The sequence below is a fragment of the Syngnathoides biaculeatus genome, chromosome 10 (genome assembly GCF_019802595.1).
Source record: "Syngnathoides biaculeatus isolate LvHL_M chromosome 10, ASM1980259v1, whole genome shotgun sequence".
Taxonomy (NCBI): domain Eukaryota; kingdom Metazoa; phylum Chordata; class Actinopteri; order Syngnathiformes; family Syngnathidae; genus Syngnathoides; species Syngnathoides biaculeatus.
The window spans coordinates 5,341,064-5,357,214 of NC_084649.1; the positions used below are offsets into that span (position 1 = coordinate 5,341,064).

The 16,151-nt window shown below is 41.4% G+C and overlaps 2 protein-coding genes across 4 annotated transcripts; one reads left to right on the forward strand and one right to left on the reverse strand.

The window, feature by feature from the left end:
* Window positions 1–615: 615 nt before the first annotated feature.
* Window positions 616–6,860, reverse strand: rae1 (ribonucleic acid export 1). 3 transcript variants are annotated; one of them, XM_061833656.1, is made up of 13 exons: window positions 6,704–6,860; window positions 6,095–6,213; window positions 5,905–6,009; window positions 5,671–5,763; window positions 5,501–5,587; window positions 4,607–4,693; window positions 4,447–4,518; window positions 4,248–4,355; window positions 4,026–4,132; window positions 3,797–3,872; window positions 1,885–2,079; window positions 1,699–1,784; window positions 616–1,122 (listed from the first exon to the last, which is right to left on the reverse strand). In XM_061833656.1, coding segments are annotated over exons 2-13 (1,107 nt in total). In that variant the 5' UTR covers window positions 6,185–6,213; window positions 6,704–6,860; the 3' UTR covers window positions 616–1,121. The 3 variants fall into 3 exon arrangements, with proteins under 3 accessions (XP_061689640.1, XP_061689639.1, XP_061689638.1); XM_061833655.1 differs by lacking the exon at window positions 616–1,122 and having other exon boundaries at window positions 1,176–1,784; window positions 6,095–6,207; window positions 6,704–6,820; XM_061833654.1 differs by lacking the exon at window positions 616–1,122 and having other exon boundaries at window positions 1,179–1,784.
* Window positions 6,861–10,661: 3,801 nt separating this feature from the next.
* Window positions 10,662–15,539, forward strand: LOC133507306 (bone morphogenetic protein 7-like). The gene is made up of 3 exons (XM_061832212.1): window positions 10,662–11,211; window positions 14,727–14,916; window positions 15,485–15,539. Exons 1-3 carry the CDS (start codon window positions 10,803–10,805, stop codon window positions 15,537–15,539), a joined length of 654 nt encoding a protein of 217 aa, XP_061688196.1. The 5' UTR covers window positions 10,662–10,802.
* Window positions 15,540–16,151: the final 612 nt, after the last annotated feature.

The following is a 16,151-nucleotide window of genomic DNA, read 5'->3' on the forward strand; positions in this document are numbered from 1 at the left end:
CAGTTGCTCTCATGGCCATTCAGAGGAGACGGTGAATTCCAGTCGCAGAAAAATCTTCCCGCCCTTGGCGACTTGGAGTCCCACTGCTAAGTACCAAGGGTCAAGCTCACAGAGAGGTGATACTCTAATAACCTCAATAAAATGGCATTTAATTCACACCATGTGCTCTGGGACCCTGTTCACTTTTCACACATGGCCTTTGTTGCTACCACTTTGACTTCATTTTTATCCCTGTGGCAACCCACACCCCACTTTTACAGCTGCGTATCCCCAAGTTAAAAGGATACAGATTTGACAAAGAATCTTCTTTGATCTCATGTCCTTTTAAAAAAAAAAAAGAAAGTCTTTGACCTAACCTCACACCACCAGTTCAACTTAAACAGAGAACATGCTCCATCTGCTGGTCTACTTGCATGACACAAGCATAAGTGTGAAAAGCCAAAACATTTAGACGATCGAATTTGGGACCACATTAGGTGACATTCAGCAACAGGTTTATTGCAGAAATAAGATCAATTTAGTATACTATTATGAATGAGCCTACCTGATTTCTTTTAGAATAAACACAATGGGCAGTAGCTTGAACTAGTGGTTATCACATCTGTCTCACAGATCTGATGTTCAGAGGTCAAATCTACCCCAGCTCTTGCCCAAAGTCAGCCGAGATAGTCTCGAGCTCACCTATGACCCAAAATCACACAAGAAGTATTTAGAATAAATGGATGCATAATACATGCATTCAAATCAAAGTATCTGTATCACTTGTTTATTTTACATCGCAATTCCATTCAAAGATAAACCACAGAGTAACAACAAAGTAAAAATGGACAGTCTTTGGAGAAGTGTAAAAAAAAAAAAAAAAAACAAGAGACATAAGAAAAACATAGATGTAAGTGAATTACAAACCATCCATATGTAGGCAAACTTATGACAGGTTTCCAAGCAGTTGTCACTGGCACTGGGATGTGTAGGCCTCTGATTGGTCCATGGACAGGAAGCAGCATCACAGCAGCTGATCCAGGTGTTTGTTGAAAGGTAGGAGTCTTTCTTGAGTGTATACGCTCACTAAAGCATCTGGTTGTCTGCGTTTCCCCACACCAGATGCGACTTGGCAAGAAGAATCTAAAAACAGGAGAGGAGGCAGTCAGTGAATACAGTTTATTTGAGGCTCTTTATTAAATAATTTATGTACCATCTACTACAGAATAAACAGTACAAAAATGGTGATTGTCACACAAATATTGCCTGTTCACATGCAATGATTTTAGAATGATTATTATAATAGTAATATAAAGGTATCTTTATTTTGATTAATGTTTTTAAAAATAGCCAAACAACATTTAACAAGTGAGGCTAACCCTTACTGTAAAGGCACTTTTAAAAACCTGCAAGCTTCATTGTCAATCCACTCATTGTAGAGGTGCAAAGCCAGCTTATACACACCACAGATGCAGAAACCACACAAGCTATCAGAGATTTAGTCATTTGTGAAAAGCACTATTCCCAATGAAGCTATTTGCTAGACTCTCTCCTTAATGAAGAAGGGACTTGGAATCAATGTCTACTCATATCCATGCATGCTAGGGGCTGTGGGGTGGTCACAACGGCCCGATGTCGGCCACGTGCATAGAGGAATTGAGGCTCCCATCCGCTGAACACAGTATCCAGGCTAATGGACAGTCGTTGCCTGCCTCTCACCATTTCTTGTTCCGAGGCTTCAGCTCCTCAGCAGCATTCCTCAAAAAAATGTAGTTCTTCTTCTGGGGGTTGTAGTACTCATGGCCCTAAGGAAATCAGAAAGCTCACACTTATTAGTCACATTTCAAAGTTTTCTAGTGTAGTAAAATAAACCTTTTTCCCCCAATCAGCTTTAAGACATCTTACCTTTGACCAGTCATAGCTGGAAGCATACGCAAAGATGTTGCCATTGTGGTTAAAGCAGCAGGCTGTTATGGGCTGGTCGAGCTGCTCAGACGTCTTCAACTTGGTGCGGGCGTCTTTGTCCCAAAAACTAAAGCGACCATCTGAGCCGACCGTCGCCAAAGTTCCGTGAACGGGATGGAAGGAGATTGCATTGACCTGGTTAAAAAGAACATCCATATTGACTTGCTCACTTGCTTTCATTCCTTCTGTAACACAGCAGCTTCATGCGTCAATAAACCAATTTTTAAATTTACTTCCATTGGATTCCTCGCATGTATCACGTTAAACAGAATCGCACTTCCGTGTGGCCCCTGTTACGTCAACAACAAAAAGCTGCGGCGCGATCATGGTGGCAGTTGAAGGGCTTGTGTTCTTTTTTTCGCTCTGTGGGTGGGGCTTACTTTGTCATTCACAGCCAAAATTGAAAGTGTTCATAGGGGCTTGTTTACATTAGCTAGCATCGGTGCATAAGGGCTCACACAAATAGTTTGACAGCGGGCCGGTTGCTGCTGCCTGAGCTGGAGAGATGGCTTTGCACAGTGTGGCACTCAAGAATCGGTATTATGTTATTATATTTACATATGTATTTCTTTATTCACACATCACAGCATTATATTTGTTCCACATGAAGTCAAGTTTGTGCTGCGTGTCTTGGTTTCTGGGAAACTGTGCATGTTTAAGTGCGATGCTGCTACCTAAGGGTTAATTGATAAACACCCACTGCAGACAATCCTAAAGGCTTCTTTATACTTGCAAGGATGGCGACTGCACTGACGTCACTGCCCCTATCCCGCACGCAGTTTGTCTTTATAGTCGAATGTAACCCACGTGCGCAGTTTTGAAAATGTACTGTAGGTCCTCTCTAAGTCGGGGGTGTTGGTACGGGAGGTTTTGGGTAGGAGGCCACAGGGTGGAGTTTCCTCAGCATTTTTTGACATTTCCGGAAGCCGTTTTTACTTTCCTTTCCGTAACAAGGAACAGAGCAGCAACAATGGCGACCATGAAACAGTGCTAGAAAAAAATGGATCTAGATAACCAGACGATACATTTAATTATGCTGAAAAATCGGTCACACTGAGGGTGTAATTGGCTGCACGAACGCAGGAGTATAAAGAGGCCTTAAGAAATACTGTACACTGAAATAACAAATGTTGAATCCATAATTTATAAATGATTACATTTTTACAGTAATAACTGTTGCGCAGTTGAACAGTATGCAGATTCTTTCTCCACCCTATTACAAAATATACTGCAACAACTTTCTCAAAGTAACATTCTTGACGTAATTTACAATCTATGGAATTTTGGACAAATTGTTCGAAAAGTGAATTTCCATGTTAAATGTTCTGCAGTCATAACCCTATATGATACATTTTTACTAATAATTGACATAACATTTGAGTGTTTCACCTTGCTGTTTTTGGCCTTGAGTTTTTCTTTTTCATTTTTTGGGGGAGATTTCGATCAAATAATTTTCATTTCGTTGAGTCACTAATTTTGTGAGGTGATTTTGAAAGAACTTTAGAGAAACATAAATGAAATTATTTCTGCTGCTTTGGTCTGCTCCTGTTTTATCCATATACAAACTTTAATACAAAAACTATTGAGTCATGTCGGATAATGACAGCAAAGCAACATTTTAGAGTTAAAAATTCAATACACATGAAATCAATTCCAGGCAAATCTTTATGCCAGAGAGATTTACAAATTGCCCGTTTTGATTTGATCCAAGTATCACAAGTGAGAATGCTGACATGGTCGCAGCAGACAGCAACATTTCACAGGTAAGGTCCCATTACTGCAGCTTCCTACAGTGAAGTGAGTTGTGGCGGCCATCTTGTAATGTAAACCATAGTAAAAATTTAAGTCTTACAGCGTAGATGTCTTGTGGGGTGGCTGTGTTGGTTCCATTTGACCTGTGGCACTTGAAGGTGAAGTTGTCTTTGGCTCTGAAAGAAAGCAGGTAAATACATTTGAATCAAGATTGCGGCTTGTGCATTTGATGGCATCAATGACATTTTTAATCATGTATTAGGAAAAATATTAAGTCACTTATGAGATACTATTATAAAACAAAAAACAGCCACAGTTTTGATGCTTACGGGTTTGGAGGGCTTATGTAGTGGATAGCAACACGTCCTTCAATGCTTCCCAGTGCAAAGCCAGTTGGCTTGTTCTGCTTGTCCTTGAATATGGCCACACAGCGGTGCTACAAGCCATATTAGAGTTAAAAGTGACATATATTCAGAATATTACATTTCGGAGTTAAATAAAAGCCATAGATACTCATTACATGTTCCTTAACAATGATAAACAGTACTTACCTGATGCTTAAGAGGAGACTCAAGTCTGCGAAACTCCGACGGCTGGTTCTCCAACTGGTAAACAATCAGGCCCCGCTCGGCTGTGGCCACCACCGCCATGGGGTAAACCTGCAGAGATATTCAGATGCACTATGAAAAACAAATCAATACATCATTTGTGAGCTGAGGATATATAGCCTCATCCTTCAAGTCAACGTACAACATCTGCACAGTAACATCTTTCTGGCATCTGCAGAGACATCATAGGATTGGGTGAGCGGGTGTCCCAAAACTGGAATAAAACCAAGAAGACTCTGTCATGTAGGAAATGTTGAAAAATTACTGCATGCATTTAAAAGCGCAGACGAGGGTGAGCGCACCTTCAGGGTTTTGTCCCAGCTGCCAGTCATGACACAGCTATAGTTTGGTGCTTTTATCCAGTGAATCGACTTGATTGGGCCATCATGCTGTGAACGTAAATAGATGTGAGTGAGAAAGGAGACTGATGATTACGTTTTACCTCTGTGGGTTGATTTACACTACAAGTCCAAGTGCCCAATTCCAATTTAACGTCTACAACATACATATATACTGTATTACTATTACCATGTTGACATGTATCTCATAGGGTTGTGCTTATTGTGCTGGAACACGAGTCAACGCACATGTGCAGTCTACAACACTGGGCAGTGACAATATGGATGAATATAATTTTACAAAATAAATAACCATTTAAAAAATAGGGGAAAAAATATTATATTAAACTTTACATACTGCTTAGTTGGCCTTGGCTGACTTTCACCCCCAGTGATTTCAATGTGGTAAATATCAACGTTACCAGATACCTGGTACAGGGGAAAGTGTGGGTGTGGGAGAGGACGCTAAAGGCACGTCTCCCAGAAGGTAGGTAAATGCTGGTATGTATTTTGTGCAAAACAACATCGTTTTGGCTAAGAATCATCAAAAATGGCACCAACAGAGAGACATGCTTACAAAACACAGTTTAAACTACAAGCTGTCAGTTATGTGGAGGAATATGGTATGAGATTAATATCAGACTTTACATTTGGAAGAGACCTGTTTTTAATCTCTACATATGCAGCACCATCCAATAATTTTTTATTAATTCTGTCCTGGGTATCAGAAGTTTGCAACCTGTAAGAATAAAAATTGATATTTTCTCACAACAATCAAGCAGTGTAAATCCAGCCCGTGAATACTGCTGTACATACTGCACTGGATCCAAATAAAATATAAAGTACATCCCACACTACCTGTGCAATCTGCATTGCTTGGTTGCTATTGAGATCCCACATTTTGGCTGTTTTGTCACAGGAAGCAGTGAACACTTTACTCCCATCCTGGATAAAAAGAATAGAAATTTAAGATTTTTCTATTTATCCACAAGAGAGAGTCCTTAGCTCTCCAGGATGGTAAAACTTACATCACTCCAGCATGTATCAAGCACAGGACCTGTGTGCATCTGTTGAGCTTTGGGGACTGTTTGTCCATTGTCCTGTACCTCCCAGCATCGGACCTAATGCCAAACCAAACATTTGACTGTCCCTATTCTCTATATTAGTCACTGTTAACAAATAAATGCTGAGTGGAGGGTGGGGGGAAATGGTAAGACCTGCCTTGCAACATACTTGAAACTTAAACATCCTGATTTACTCACGTCATTAGCCCAGGATCCTCCAATGAGAAAATTACCAGGCATGGTGGGGGGGCTGAAAGCCAGACAGCTAATGCTGTCATCAGGTGGGGAGGTCACTTCAACATCCTGAGCGACACGCAACAAAAACATATATTTGAACTACTTTCTCAACACTCCCAGAAATGAAAGCAAAGTCTGGCCAGTTTTTTACCTTCATAGGATTATGTGTGTCAGCCGTTGAGCTTCCAAAAACACCAGTTCCAGTTGTTCCAAATCCGGAGTTTGTGCCAAATAAACTCATGGTGCATTACAGTAATCCCTATTCTGTATCTGGTGGAAAAAATACAGTCACCTACTGTCCACTCATCCGGCGTGTCATCATCCAAACTATAGGTAGCAATTTTGACAGGTCCAAAAAACTTGCATGCATTTTAAAGACAAATATGTCAGGAAGCCAAGCACTTTGCCTCGCCACGTCTTTTTATGAGGAAAAAATAAATAAAATACAATTACAAATATATGTAGTCGACGCTAGGGGATACTAATTATTTCACTAGAACTACACCACAAACTTGGGAGTTGGCGCAATGTACAACAACCAAACGTCAAATACGGATGTGGCTTCTTTAATATTCTCCCAAGATTATTTACATAAAGTGTGAGTTTTACGCCAACGGTAAATATGACTAATTCAGAGCAAGCTAATCGTTAGCTAGCTGCGTGTTAGAAAGCTTCCCTTCAGACCGGTCCCAAGTGAGCGACAACGGCAAACACATTATTTAGAGGACACCGACTACGCTTTATCCATGACTGTACGTACCCTGAAGACGTTAATGTCTTATCTCAAACCTGACTCTGATGTTGATCCGAATATACCGGAATCTTTAAGCGCAACGAAAAAATGTGGCGCTTGTTGTGCGCTGTATGTCGCACTTTGGTGACGTAGATATGCTGGGAGGTGTTGTTAGGAAGATCACGCGCGTTCCTGGTTAGTCACGCCCTCCTACAACATGATTGGCTACTACATGAACGGGAGGCTACGCAAATGTAAGGAGTTGCTTGTTATGGTCAGGTTTGGAGCGGAGAAAATTTGGGATCGGTTAAAATTAGAATTAGGGTTAGAGTTAGGTTAGTGGCAAACATTAACGGCGCCAAATATGTCATACACGATCCATCGTTACAGCGGGGCAAGTTTTACCGGGATTCACCAGCCAATCATAGTGACCCGAGCCAGTAATTTTAGAGCAGGGCGTGTCCTACCAAGAAGACGCGTGGAACTCTTAATAACGACAAACGCCATCTTCTAATAGTTAGAAATTAAAATTCACTGCATGGCAAATCATTAAATGAGTGCTGGAGCCTATCCCAACTGTCAATGGGCAGGAGGCGGGGTACACCCTGAACTGGTTGCCAGTCAATTCCAGGGCACATAGAGACAAACAGCCACACTAACAATCACAGCTAGGGGCAATTTAGAGTGCCCAATTAATGTTGCATGGTTTTGGGTTGTGGGAGGAAACCGGAGTCCCTGGAGAAAACCCACGATGGCACGGGGAGAACATGCAAACTCAACACAGGCGGGTCTGGGATTGAACCCGAGACGTCAGAACTGTGAGGCCAACGCTTTCCAGCTGTCCACCGTGCCGCCAGAGGAAATTCTTTTCTTCATATGTAGTGCTGGCTTGTCTCCAAACATGGTAGTGGTGATTTTGACTCGAGTGGGACTTCCAGAAGGCCTCTGGCTTTTCCAAGTCTATGTCCATGCCCATTGTTCAAGCTGCTTACTTTCACAAGGGTTGCGACAGAGCCTGTGCCTATCCCAGCTAAAATTGGGCAAATGACGACGGCATAAATCGACACCGTCACTGAGCGGGAATTGATCGAATGTTTCTTGCACCTTCACTACTTCATCGGTGACTGATCTTTTCCAAGTATTCTCTGGAAAAGTTGCAAAGGGCAGATTTGTCCTGGAATCGTTCTAGAATAGTCTGACATCCCTTTCCAGATGGATGGGCTGTCAATACCCTTTTCTTCGTGTCCCTGATTGTGTCCTTTGCTCTTGGTTATGTTGATTTGGATGAGACCATAGTTGGTTTGGTTGCGCTTATCCGTGCTCTTATTTCTTTATTAATTAGTGCAGGGGAAAACCTTTACCAGCTGTCTTACTTCATTGGTCAATAAGCAGCCAAATGTTTAGCTTGTGTCTTTTACCTACTAGATTTAACTGATGAAGCTGGGGTTCACATACTTTTGCATACACACAATTATCCAGTTTTGTGGAAAAGACGTTTGTTGGATTCCATCCATCCATCCATCCATTTTCTTCACCGCTTATCCTCACAAGGTCACCGGGAGTGCTGGAGGCTATCCCAGCTGTCAACGGACAGGAGGCGGGTACACCCTCAATTGGTTGCCAGCGAATCGCAGGGCACATGGAGACAAACAGCCACACTCACAATCACACCTAGGGGCATTTTAGAGTGTCCAATTAATGTTGCATGTTTCTGGAAATGTTGGAGAAAACTCCACACAGGCGCGTCCGGGATTGAAGCCGGGACCTCTGAACTGTGAGGCCAATGCTTTACCAGCTGATCCACCGTGATGCCTGTTTGTTAGATTACACAATAAAAATGTATCACTCGTTACGTGTTTCTACTATTTGAAAACTATGTTTTACAAATTGGGATTTGGATGTATGTTTACCAAGAATAGTTTCATGTTTGTGTGTTATTTATTTATTTTTTTACAAAAAGATTCACCATGTCAGGAGTGTTCTTTCAAGCAGCATTGTATATCACTGTCCAGTTTATATTCATGGGTACATTTAACACATTGACACTCATTTAAGAATTTGGGTATTATCTTGGTATAATTTTGTAGTGGGGGAGAGCCGCACTGCATCACACCCAAAGGTATTTCTAGTATTTTGTGTTTCTAATGGTGATAAAAAAAACTCTTGAGAATTTTAGAAATGTATATAACTATTACACCCATAAAACCACAATAACCAATAAAAAGAACATTTTTTACTGTGACATCAGTCAAAGTTTCGTTTTTAAAATTATGTAGTTATTACACTTTCTTCATATTTTTGGCTGATATAGGAAAAGTAAGAGAAAGGTAAGAGGAACATAAAATGTCATCTTACAAACAGGACGTACATGTGTGGAGAATTGTTTCTTGCAAAATATAGGGAATCCTTTGTAAAAGTAAAAGCAATGAAGACATAAATGACCTCATTCCATGGCAGTCCAATGCAGATATAAGCAGAACAAGATTTCTTGAACGTGTATGAGAAAAAATGACAACTTTTCTTCATGAAGAACAACTTTATTCAATCCACACTAAATGGTGGTGGCTCACTGAAATATACGTCAAGTAACAGCAAAGACAAAAGTGCGTAATAGTAAAGAGAAAGAAAGTGAAACTGCATCAGTTATTCCAGCTACTCATTACACTCTTGTCTTTGTATATTCATAACGGTAAAGACATGAAAATGTTCTGACACTTTCACAGATTCATGGATACCTCAGAAGTGTCAGCATCTAATTTGCTGTCTGCTGTTGTGTGAATGCACTCAATGCTGACACGTCTTGGCACTTCAGATCACAGATTTCAATATTACAGAAATAGTAATAATAGTATTTCAATTACACAATTGGGGCTCCCTCTAGTGCCATTTAACGGTAAGACATCTTGCAGAATATACAGTACAAGGTCCATTTGCAAAAGGACCACGACAACAAAGGAGCTATGAGGACACAAAGATACTTCTTTTGCGGTTAGTTTGGTAGAAATATCACACTGAGCAATACGAGTAAACTCTTATATATCGAACCATGTAATTAGTATCTTCAGAAAATGTTGCAAATCATAACATTTCATTTCAGACACAGAAGGATAAATACATTTAATCAAAGAATAACATTTCCTCCCTTGAGAGTTATTATCTTTTTAACACCTGTTAATTATTCAAATACTCATCAGTAAAATCAATAGATTTTTGATATCAAAACTCATTGGACGCATGTCTTTACTTTTATCGATCAAATTATGAAAACGACACATCGCCAATAGCACTTGTAATTACTTTGCAAGTTCATGATTATTATTTGATTCCGTTATTACCCTCGAATCTAGCAGTCGTTCTCATCTGGATTCCACTCCAGCAACTCATCCCCCACGCCTTGAGCCATCATCCGCCTATTAAAGTAACAGTGAGTGCTTTGCACATTGTTGCACTAATTCACTGGGGCCATTGGCAAGTCCCTTCATGCTACTGAACTGCAGTTGATCACTCCTCAGAGGAGGACTCCCCCCCTCCGCCCCCCAATGATTAGGGTGGGACCGACTTGGTTGCTTCAGTTCAAAGAAGTCTCTTGATTATGGATGGGAATGTGGTCTTATTTATTTATTTGGAATCTTTATAGCAGTGAGTTGCAACCAGTGTGTCACTACAGTGCATCGTGAGAAACTAGTCAATTTTCAATTCATATGTATAATTTTTTTTTCAAGACATGGGCAAAAACACTGATTTAGAGGGGTTTAAGTGGTCTAAATACATTCAAAGAACTGTCACTGCCCTTTGAGATAACCTCATTCGAGGCTCCAACATTACAGGATAGATGCGCTTCACCTCTTCATCTTCTGTTTAATCCCACCCTGACCACCGCCCTCCCGCCCCTCCTACCCTTGCATAGGGTCTCTAAACGCGCTCCAAAATTGTCATAAGAAAGACAAGCACACAACTGAAATACAGGAGAGGACAGTGCGAAAGGAGTTTTGTGTGTGTGTGTGTGTGTGTGCGCGCAGCTCATTGACATTTCTGAGATGATTATTCTGTTTGATATCTGATATTCTACCTGGAATATTTATGTGATCGATTACCAAAATCTTTCAGAGACACGGTTAAAAAAAAGATGGTTCAAATTGCGACATGCGCCTTGGGGACCCTTGTCCTTTTCCTAACATGGAACTGTGGCGCCTTGTCCACGAAAGTGTCCTTCGCCAACTTCTCCGTGGACAGCGAGGTGCGCTCCAGCTTCATCCACCGTCGACTGAGGAGCCAGGAGCGCAGGGACATGCAGCGAGAGATCCTCTCCATCCTAGGGCTACCTCATCGCCCGCGACCCACGCAAGTTCACACAAGGCTCAACGCTGCCCCATTGTTCATGCTGGACCTGTACAATACTGCCTCGACGGACGCCCCGCACACGAGATATTCCAGCTTCAATCCCCATTTGGTCCCCCAGGCTTCCAGCACGTTGACCCTGCAGGAAAGTCGCTTCCTGGATGATGCTGACATGGTGATGAGTTTTGTCAATCTCAGTAAGTTTATCGCATGAACGTTTTCCCATTGTTCCAAATATGTTCAAGTGACACGCCTGAAATAATATTTCTATTTATTATTTTAAAATAAATTCACAGAGCAGCATATTAATTGCTCAATCCAGAATGCAAATTGATAATCATATCATCTCTTGATTAAAATAATTTGCAAGGCAATGTGGAATGGAGGAGTGGAGATTTTAATTTAATTGAATTCATTCGTTTGTGTTTCTCCCCCCCCCCCGCCCCCCCACTCATCACGTTCAGCATCAAAGGAAAGCTGTAGCATATCCCTGCTGATTTTCCATGAGAGCTGGTAGTATATACAGTACTCGATTGGTCACCAGTCAATCACAGTGGACTATTCAGAATTGGATGCACCAGGTGACACTGGAGTAAAATAAGCCTTGTGAATCTTATATTTTGTAAAGAGTAAATCTTCTTTCCTAATAATTATAGTGGGTGAACATACTTTATCTCATAGTGATCGTAATGGCGTATTTGGGGTAACTTCAGTGTTTTATGTCCCTGTCAACAGTCTGTGCTATTCCTCTCCTTTGTGGGTGGTGGTGGTTGTGGCGGGGGTGGGGGGGTGGGGGGCTTGATGTTTTTGGAATGTGGCAAGAACTGGAAAAATCCACTGCAAGCATGGGAATAAAATTCAAACTCTAAACAAGGCCCAAGCCAATATTCATAATTCATACGCAGAACATTTGACTGCGAGGAAGACGTACGAGTTGCATGCTTCGGAGATGTCGTCCTTTGAATTAAAGTGTGAAGTAAAATGGGCCTGATAGGACAGTATAAACATTCCCCTCCCGCCTTCTTACCCCCCAAAGTTCTTTAAAGCTCTGAGGCAGACGTTGCAGGGAAGTTCCAGTGTTGCTGAAGTTAGTTTTGCCCTTTTTTTAACTTGTAGCTTTCACTTTTTTGGAAGGATCTAAATCCAGTTTCCAGCAGGGTTTCAACAAAGGCTTCAGTCTATAGACAACTTGGTGCCACTCTGGATGTTACATTTATTCCTGCAGCAATTCTGCCTCAGGGCTTTGCGGAAGGTTAAAGGCCAATTTGGAAGAAATGAAGTTTATCTTCAGGAAATGTTTATACTCTTAATCCATTCGTTTAAATGTCATTGAGTTTGACCTTATACAAACAAATAAAGAGCCATCTGAGCTTCATAAATCGAAAAGAGGCCAACACACCTTGTTTGAATAATATGAAAAGGCGTTTAAAACATATTTTCATGATATGAGCTTGCCTTCTTAATAGATATGAAGACATATCACTAATACAGGTTTTCCCTTCTCAAGCACACCGTACTATCCCATTTTGAAGATTTTCTACACTTGTACCTTGGACCCTCCTCATTGTGTTGGAGCAGCATGGTGGTCCCCAGACGATGGCTTTAAGACTTAAATGGATTTAATTATTTCCCCTGTAAAGATCACAGCTTCCAGCAGATGCAGGTCTATCCTGCAGGTGGACTATGCTTAAATGTTTCGTTGGCCTGAGTCAGAGAGTGTCTTTTAAAGCAGTCAACATTATTTCTTCACACAATACAAAATGTGCAAATTGGTTGTACTTGCATAGCACACTTATGCTGGAATGGCTTTATGAGGAGAATGTGTTTGTATTATTGGCAGGCACCTTTGAGATTTCAGCACATCTGTGTGTGTAGTATTGAATATACACATGGGTGCAGTATGGACTTTTCTATACTGACAGGTTTAACAGCTTTTCAAGAAATAAAGAATTAACAGTTGTTCTGCTAAACTGATGTCAGGGATCATGTGAGGGGCTCATGTTAAGAAAATCACTGTAATTTTCTTATTCTGATGACTCCCTCCAAAACAAGTGGTTTCCAAGATGTCCATCCTTGCAGTACCTTTGTTGATTAGACACTGCAAATGTACTGATTGTCAAACTTCATGAATCGCTGCAAATCCTAAATAAACAGACACTGTCTGGAGCAGATGTATGCATACGGGGAACATTTGTTTTGACAAGGTCGTTTTGGTAACTGTGATAATCCGTAAGAAAACATTTTGGAGTTTGTGCAATGCTGTCAAACTTGTCAACACATGCAAGCTTTCAGCGGTGTGAATGGGGGTAAAGTGTTCTCTTGAGTAATAGACCGCATGAAAAGGCTGAGCTTCAAGCCATGTGTTTGATATGCTAACGTCTTCACAAATAATTTGCAAAGTCGTGCTTTTTTTCCTGTTCTGGTACCACTGGAATAAGTCTAAAAACCACTCATTGTATTTCTTCAAAAAAATGTCTCATGAAATCGGAAATGGTTCATGGAAGCTCCATGTCTGTGTGGCCCCACAGTGTCAGAGGCAAACTGAAGTGTTGAAATCCCTCGAGAGGGAAGTTTGCATATCTGAGGTCTGATCTTTGCAGCTAATGGTCCCTAACGTAAACACGCCAAGTCCTTACAAGCAATTATTGCTTTCATAAAAATACCCCCTGTTCCCCCTCTAGCATTTAATTGCGGTCACACAAATGACTAGCAAGGTTCAGAATGCTCAGCTCTTTAGCGCGACTGAGACTGTGCGTGTGTGTTGCGTTAGAAGTGTTTTTAAAAGACTGTGTGTGAGACCTTTTGGGCACTGAAATTAAAATTGAAGTGCTGGAGGCTTTTGTGTTATATGGTGTTACAATGATGTCAGCAGGCCGTTTAAAGCTGAACGATCTCTGTGCTGGTCTGCTCTGTACACCTTCACGAGAGACCTTCAGCGATCTTTCCAAGGACAAACCCGTTGACGAATGCTGCAAAAACACTGGGAAGTGTCAGGAAATTTTGGGTTCTTTTCTGACCACCATTCTTCTGGAAAGTCTGAGCCAGGTTTCATTTGGCAGGGAAGAAAAACCACAATGCTACTGCTGCTTGACGTCTATCCTCAACAATGAGGGACACTGATACATGGGAAATGGATCAGGGGGGGTGTGGGTGGTACACAATCTGGCAGCGACATGAATTCTGTGGCTTTCTATACTTAATGTGAATGTGTTTGTAAAAGCACACTGGCAGCTGTGGTTTTCCGGGCAGCGCCTTAATAGGCCTTTTCTTGTGGTCTACACATGTGGCAGCCAAATTGGGTTTCCGAGTGTGTTTTTGGCATGTATGGCAGAGTTAAGTGATGTTTAGATCAATCATGTCGCAGACTGAGGCGAGAGTTTTTCTTTTCCTGCTGCGCCGCTTCCGAGATGTGGGGAGAGGCGACACACATCAGAGAACTGTTCGAGTCTTTAACGGTTTTGACAGATCTTGACATCCCTGACGGGTTAGGATCTAACAGTGCCCTGACCTTTCCTCACAAGGGACAAACTTTCTCTTTAAGAGATATATGATAAAAACAATAAACCATGAATTATGGTGTTATTTTAATGGAGTGGATTGTAAATTGCACATAAAAGCCTCAACCAAATGTTGATTTACAACTTTGGTTGGAGGATTGATGAGAATGTGTAAATAAAGTATTTCCCCATGTCTATTTTTCTTTTGCCAACAGTTGATCAGGATCAAGAACTTCTGCACCAGAAGCACCAAAAGCAATTTAGATTTGATCTTTCCCGGATCCCGGAGGGAGAGGCTGTCACGGCGGCAGAGTTGAGGATTTTTAAGGATTTCATCCAGGAAGGTTTTGAGAATGAAACCCTCCGAATCAGCGTCTACCAGCTCTTGCAGGAGGCTGCAGGCAGGTAAGCATCTTGTTCATTGCTTTTGATTTTCATGTTACTACTTTACTAGAGTAGCGGTGGGCAGATTCTGTCACTAACTAACGGTGCTGGGGCGGACCCAAATGCAGGACTCAAAGACGAGGACATGATGTTCAGTGGGTTTTATTATGAATGGAAGTTGTGCACAACAGCACAATCCAAGAAAGCAGGATCCAAAATACAAGAAACAATGTCCAATAACTATGAGTCAACTAAAGACCATAATCAAAAGTGTGATTGGACTATAATGGTGCAGTGGCGGCATAACCCTGGATGCAGGAGAGCATACTCAATGAACTGGCAAAAACCAGTGACAAAACTCCAATTTAAATACATTACCTAATCACAGTGCCTCATGTGACACAGCTGTGACCGGCGACAGGTGTCAGAGATGAAATCGCTCGGAGCGGTGGCCAGGCCATGCCCTTCTTGGCTGTGGTCCAGCCTTGCTCATGACAGATACTGCTGGATTCACATTCATGCTGCTGAAATTGGTGATTTAAAATGTCTTAATGAGTTTTCATTATTAATTCAGATCATTCAATTATAGGTTAAATGATTCACTGAGTGGCATGGTGGAGCAGCTAGAAAGCTTTAGCCTCTGAGGACCTGGGTTCAATCCCAGCCCTAGCTCCTGTGTGGAGTTTGCACTGTTTCCCTCCGTGGGTTTTCTCCGGGCACTCTGGTTTACTCCCACATCCTGAAAACATGCAACATTAATTGGACACTCTAAATTGCCCCTAGGTGTGATTGTGAGTGCGGCTGTTTGTCTCTATGTGCCATGTGATTGGGTGGCAACCAGTTCAAGGTGTACCCTGCCTCCAGCCCGTTGACAGCTGGGATAGGCTCCAGCTTTCCTTCAACCCTTGTGAGGATAAGCGGCTTGAACAATGACATGACAATTACAAATAAGAAGGAATAATTATATATATATATGTATATATACACACACCCACACACTATTATACATATACCTTTTTTTTTTTTAATCTCATCTAGGAATGTCTTTGCCCTTCTGTCCCTCTGAAACGTCAAATATTTACCTGCCCTTGTTGTACAGTGTATTTTCCTGTGGAAAATTATATGCAGTCATTGTTTGAAGTGGGTAGCCTGTTGTTTCCAAGGTTCCAATTTAATTTCGTCAACTTAAAATTATTCTCAACCATAGACTGTATACGTATTATAATAAAGTCCAAAGTACAAAGTTTCCATGTTGC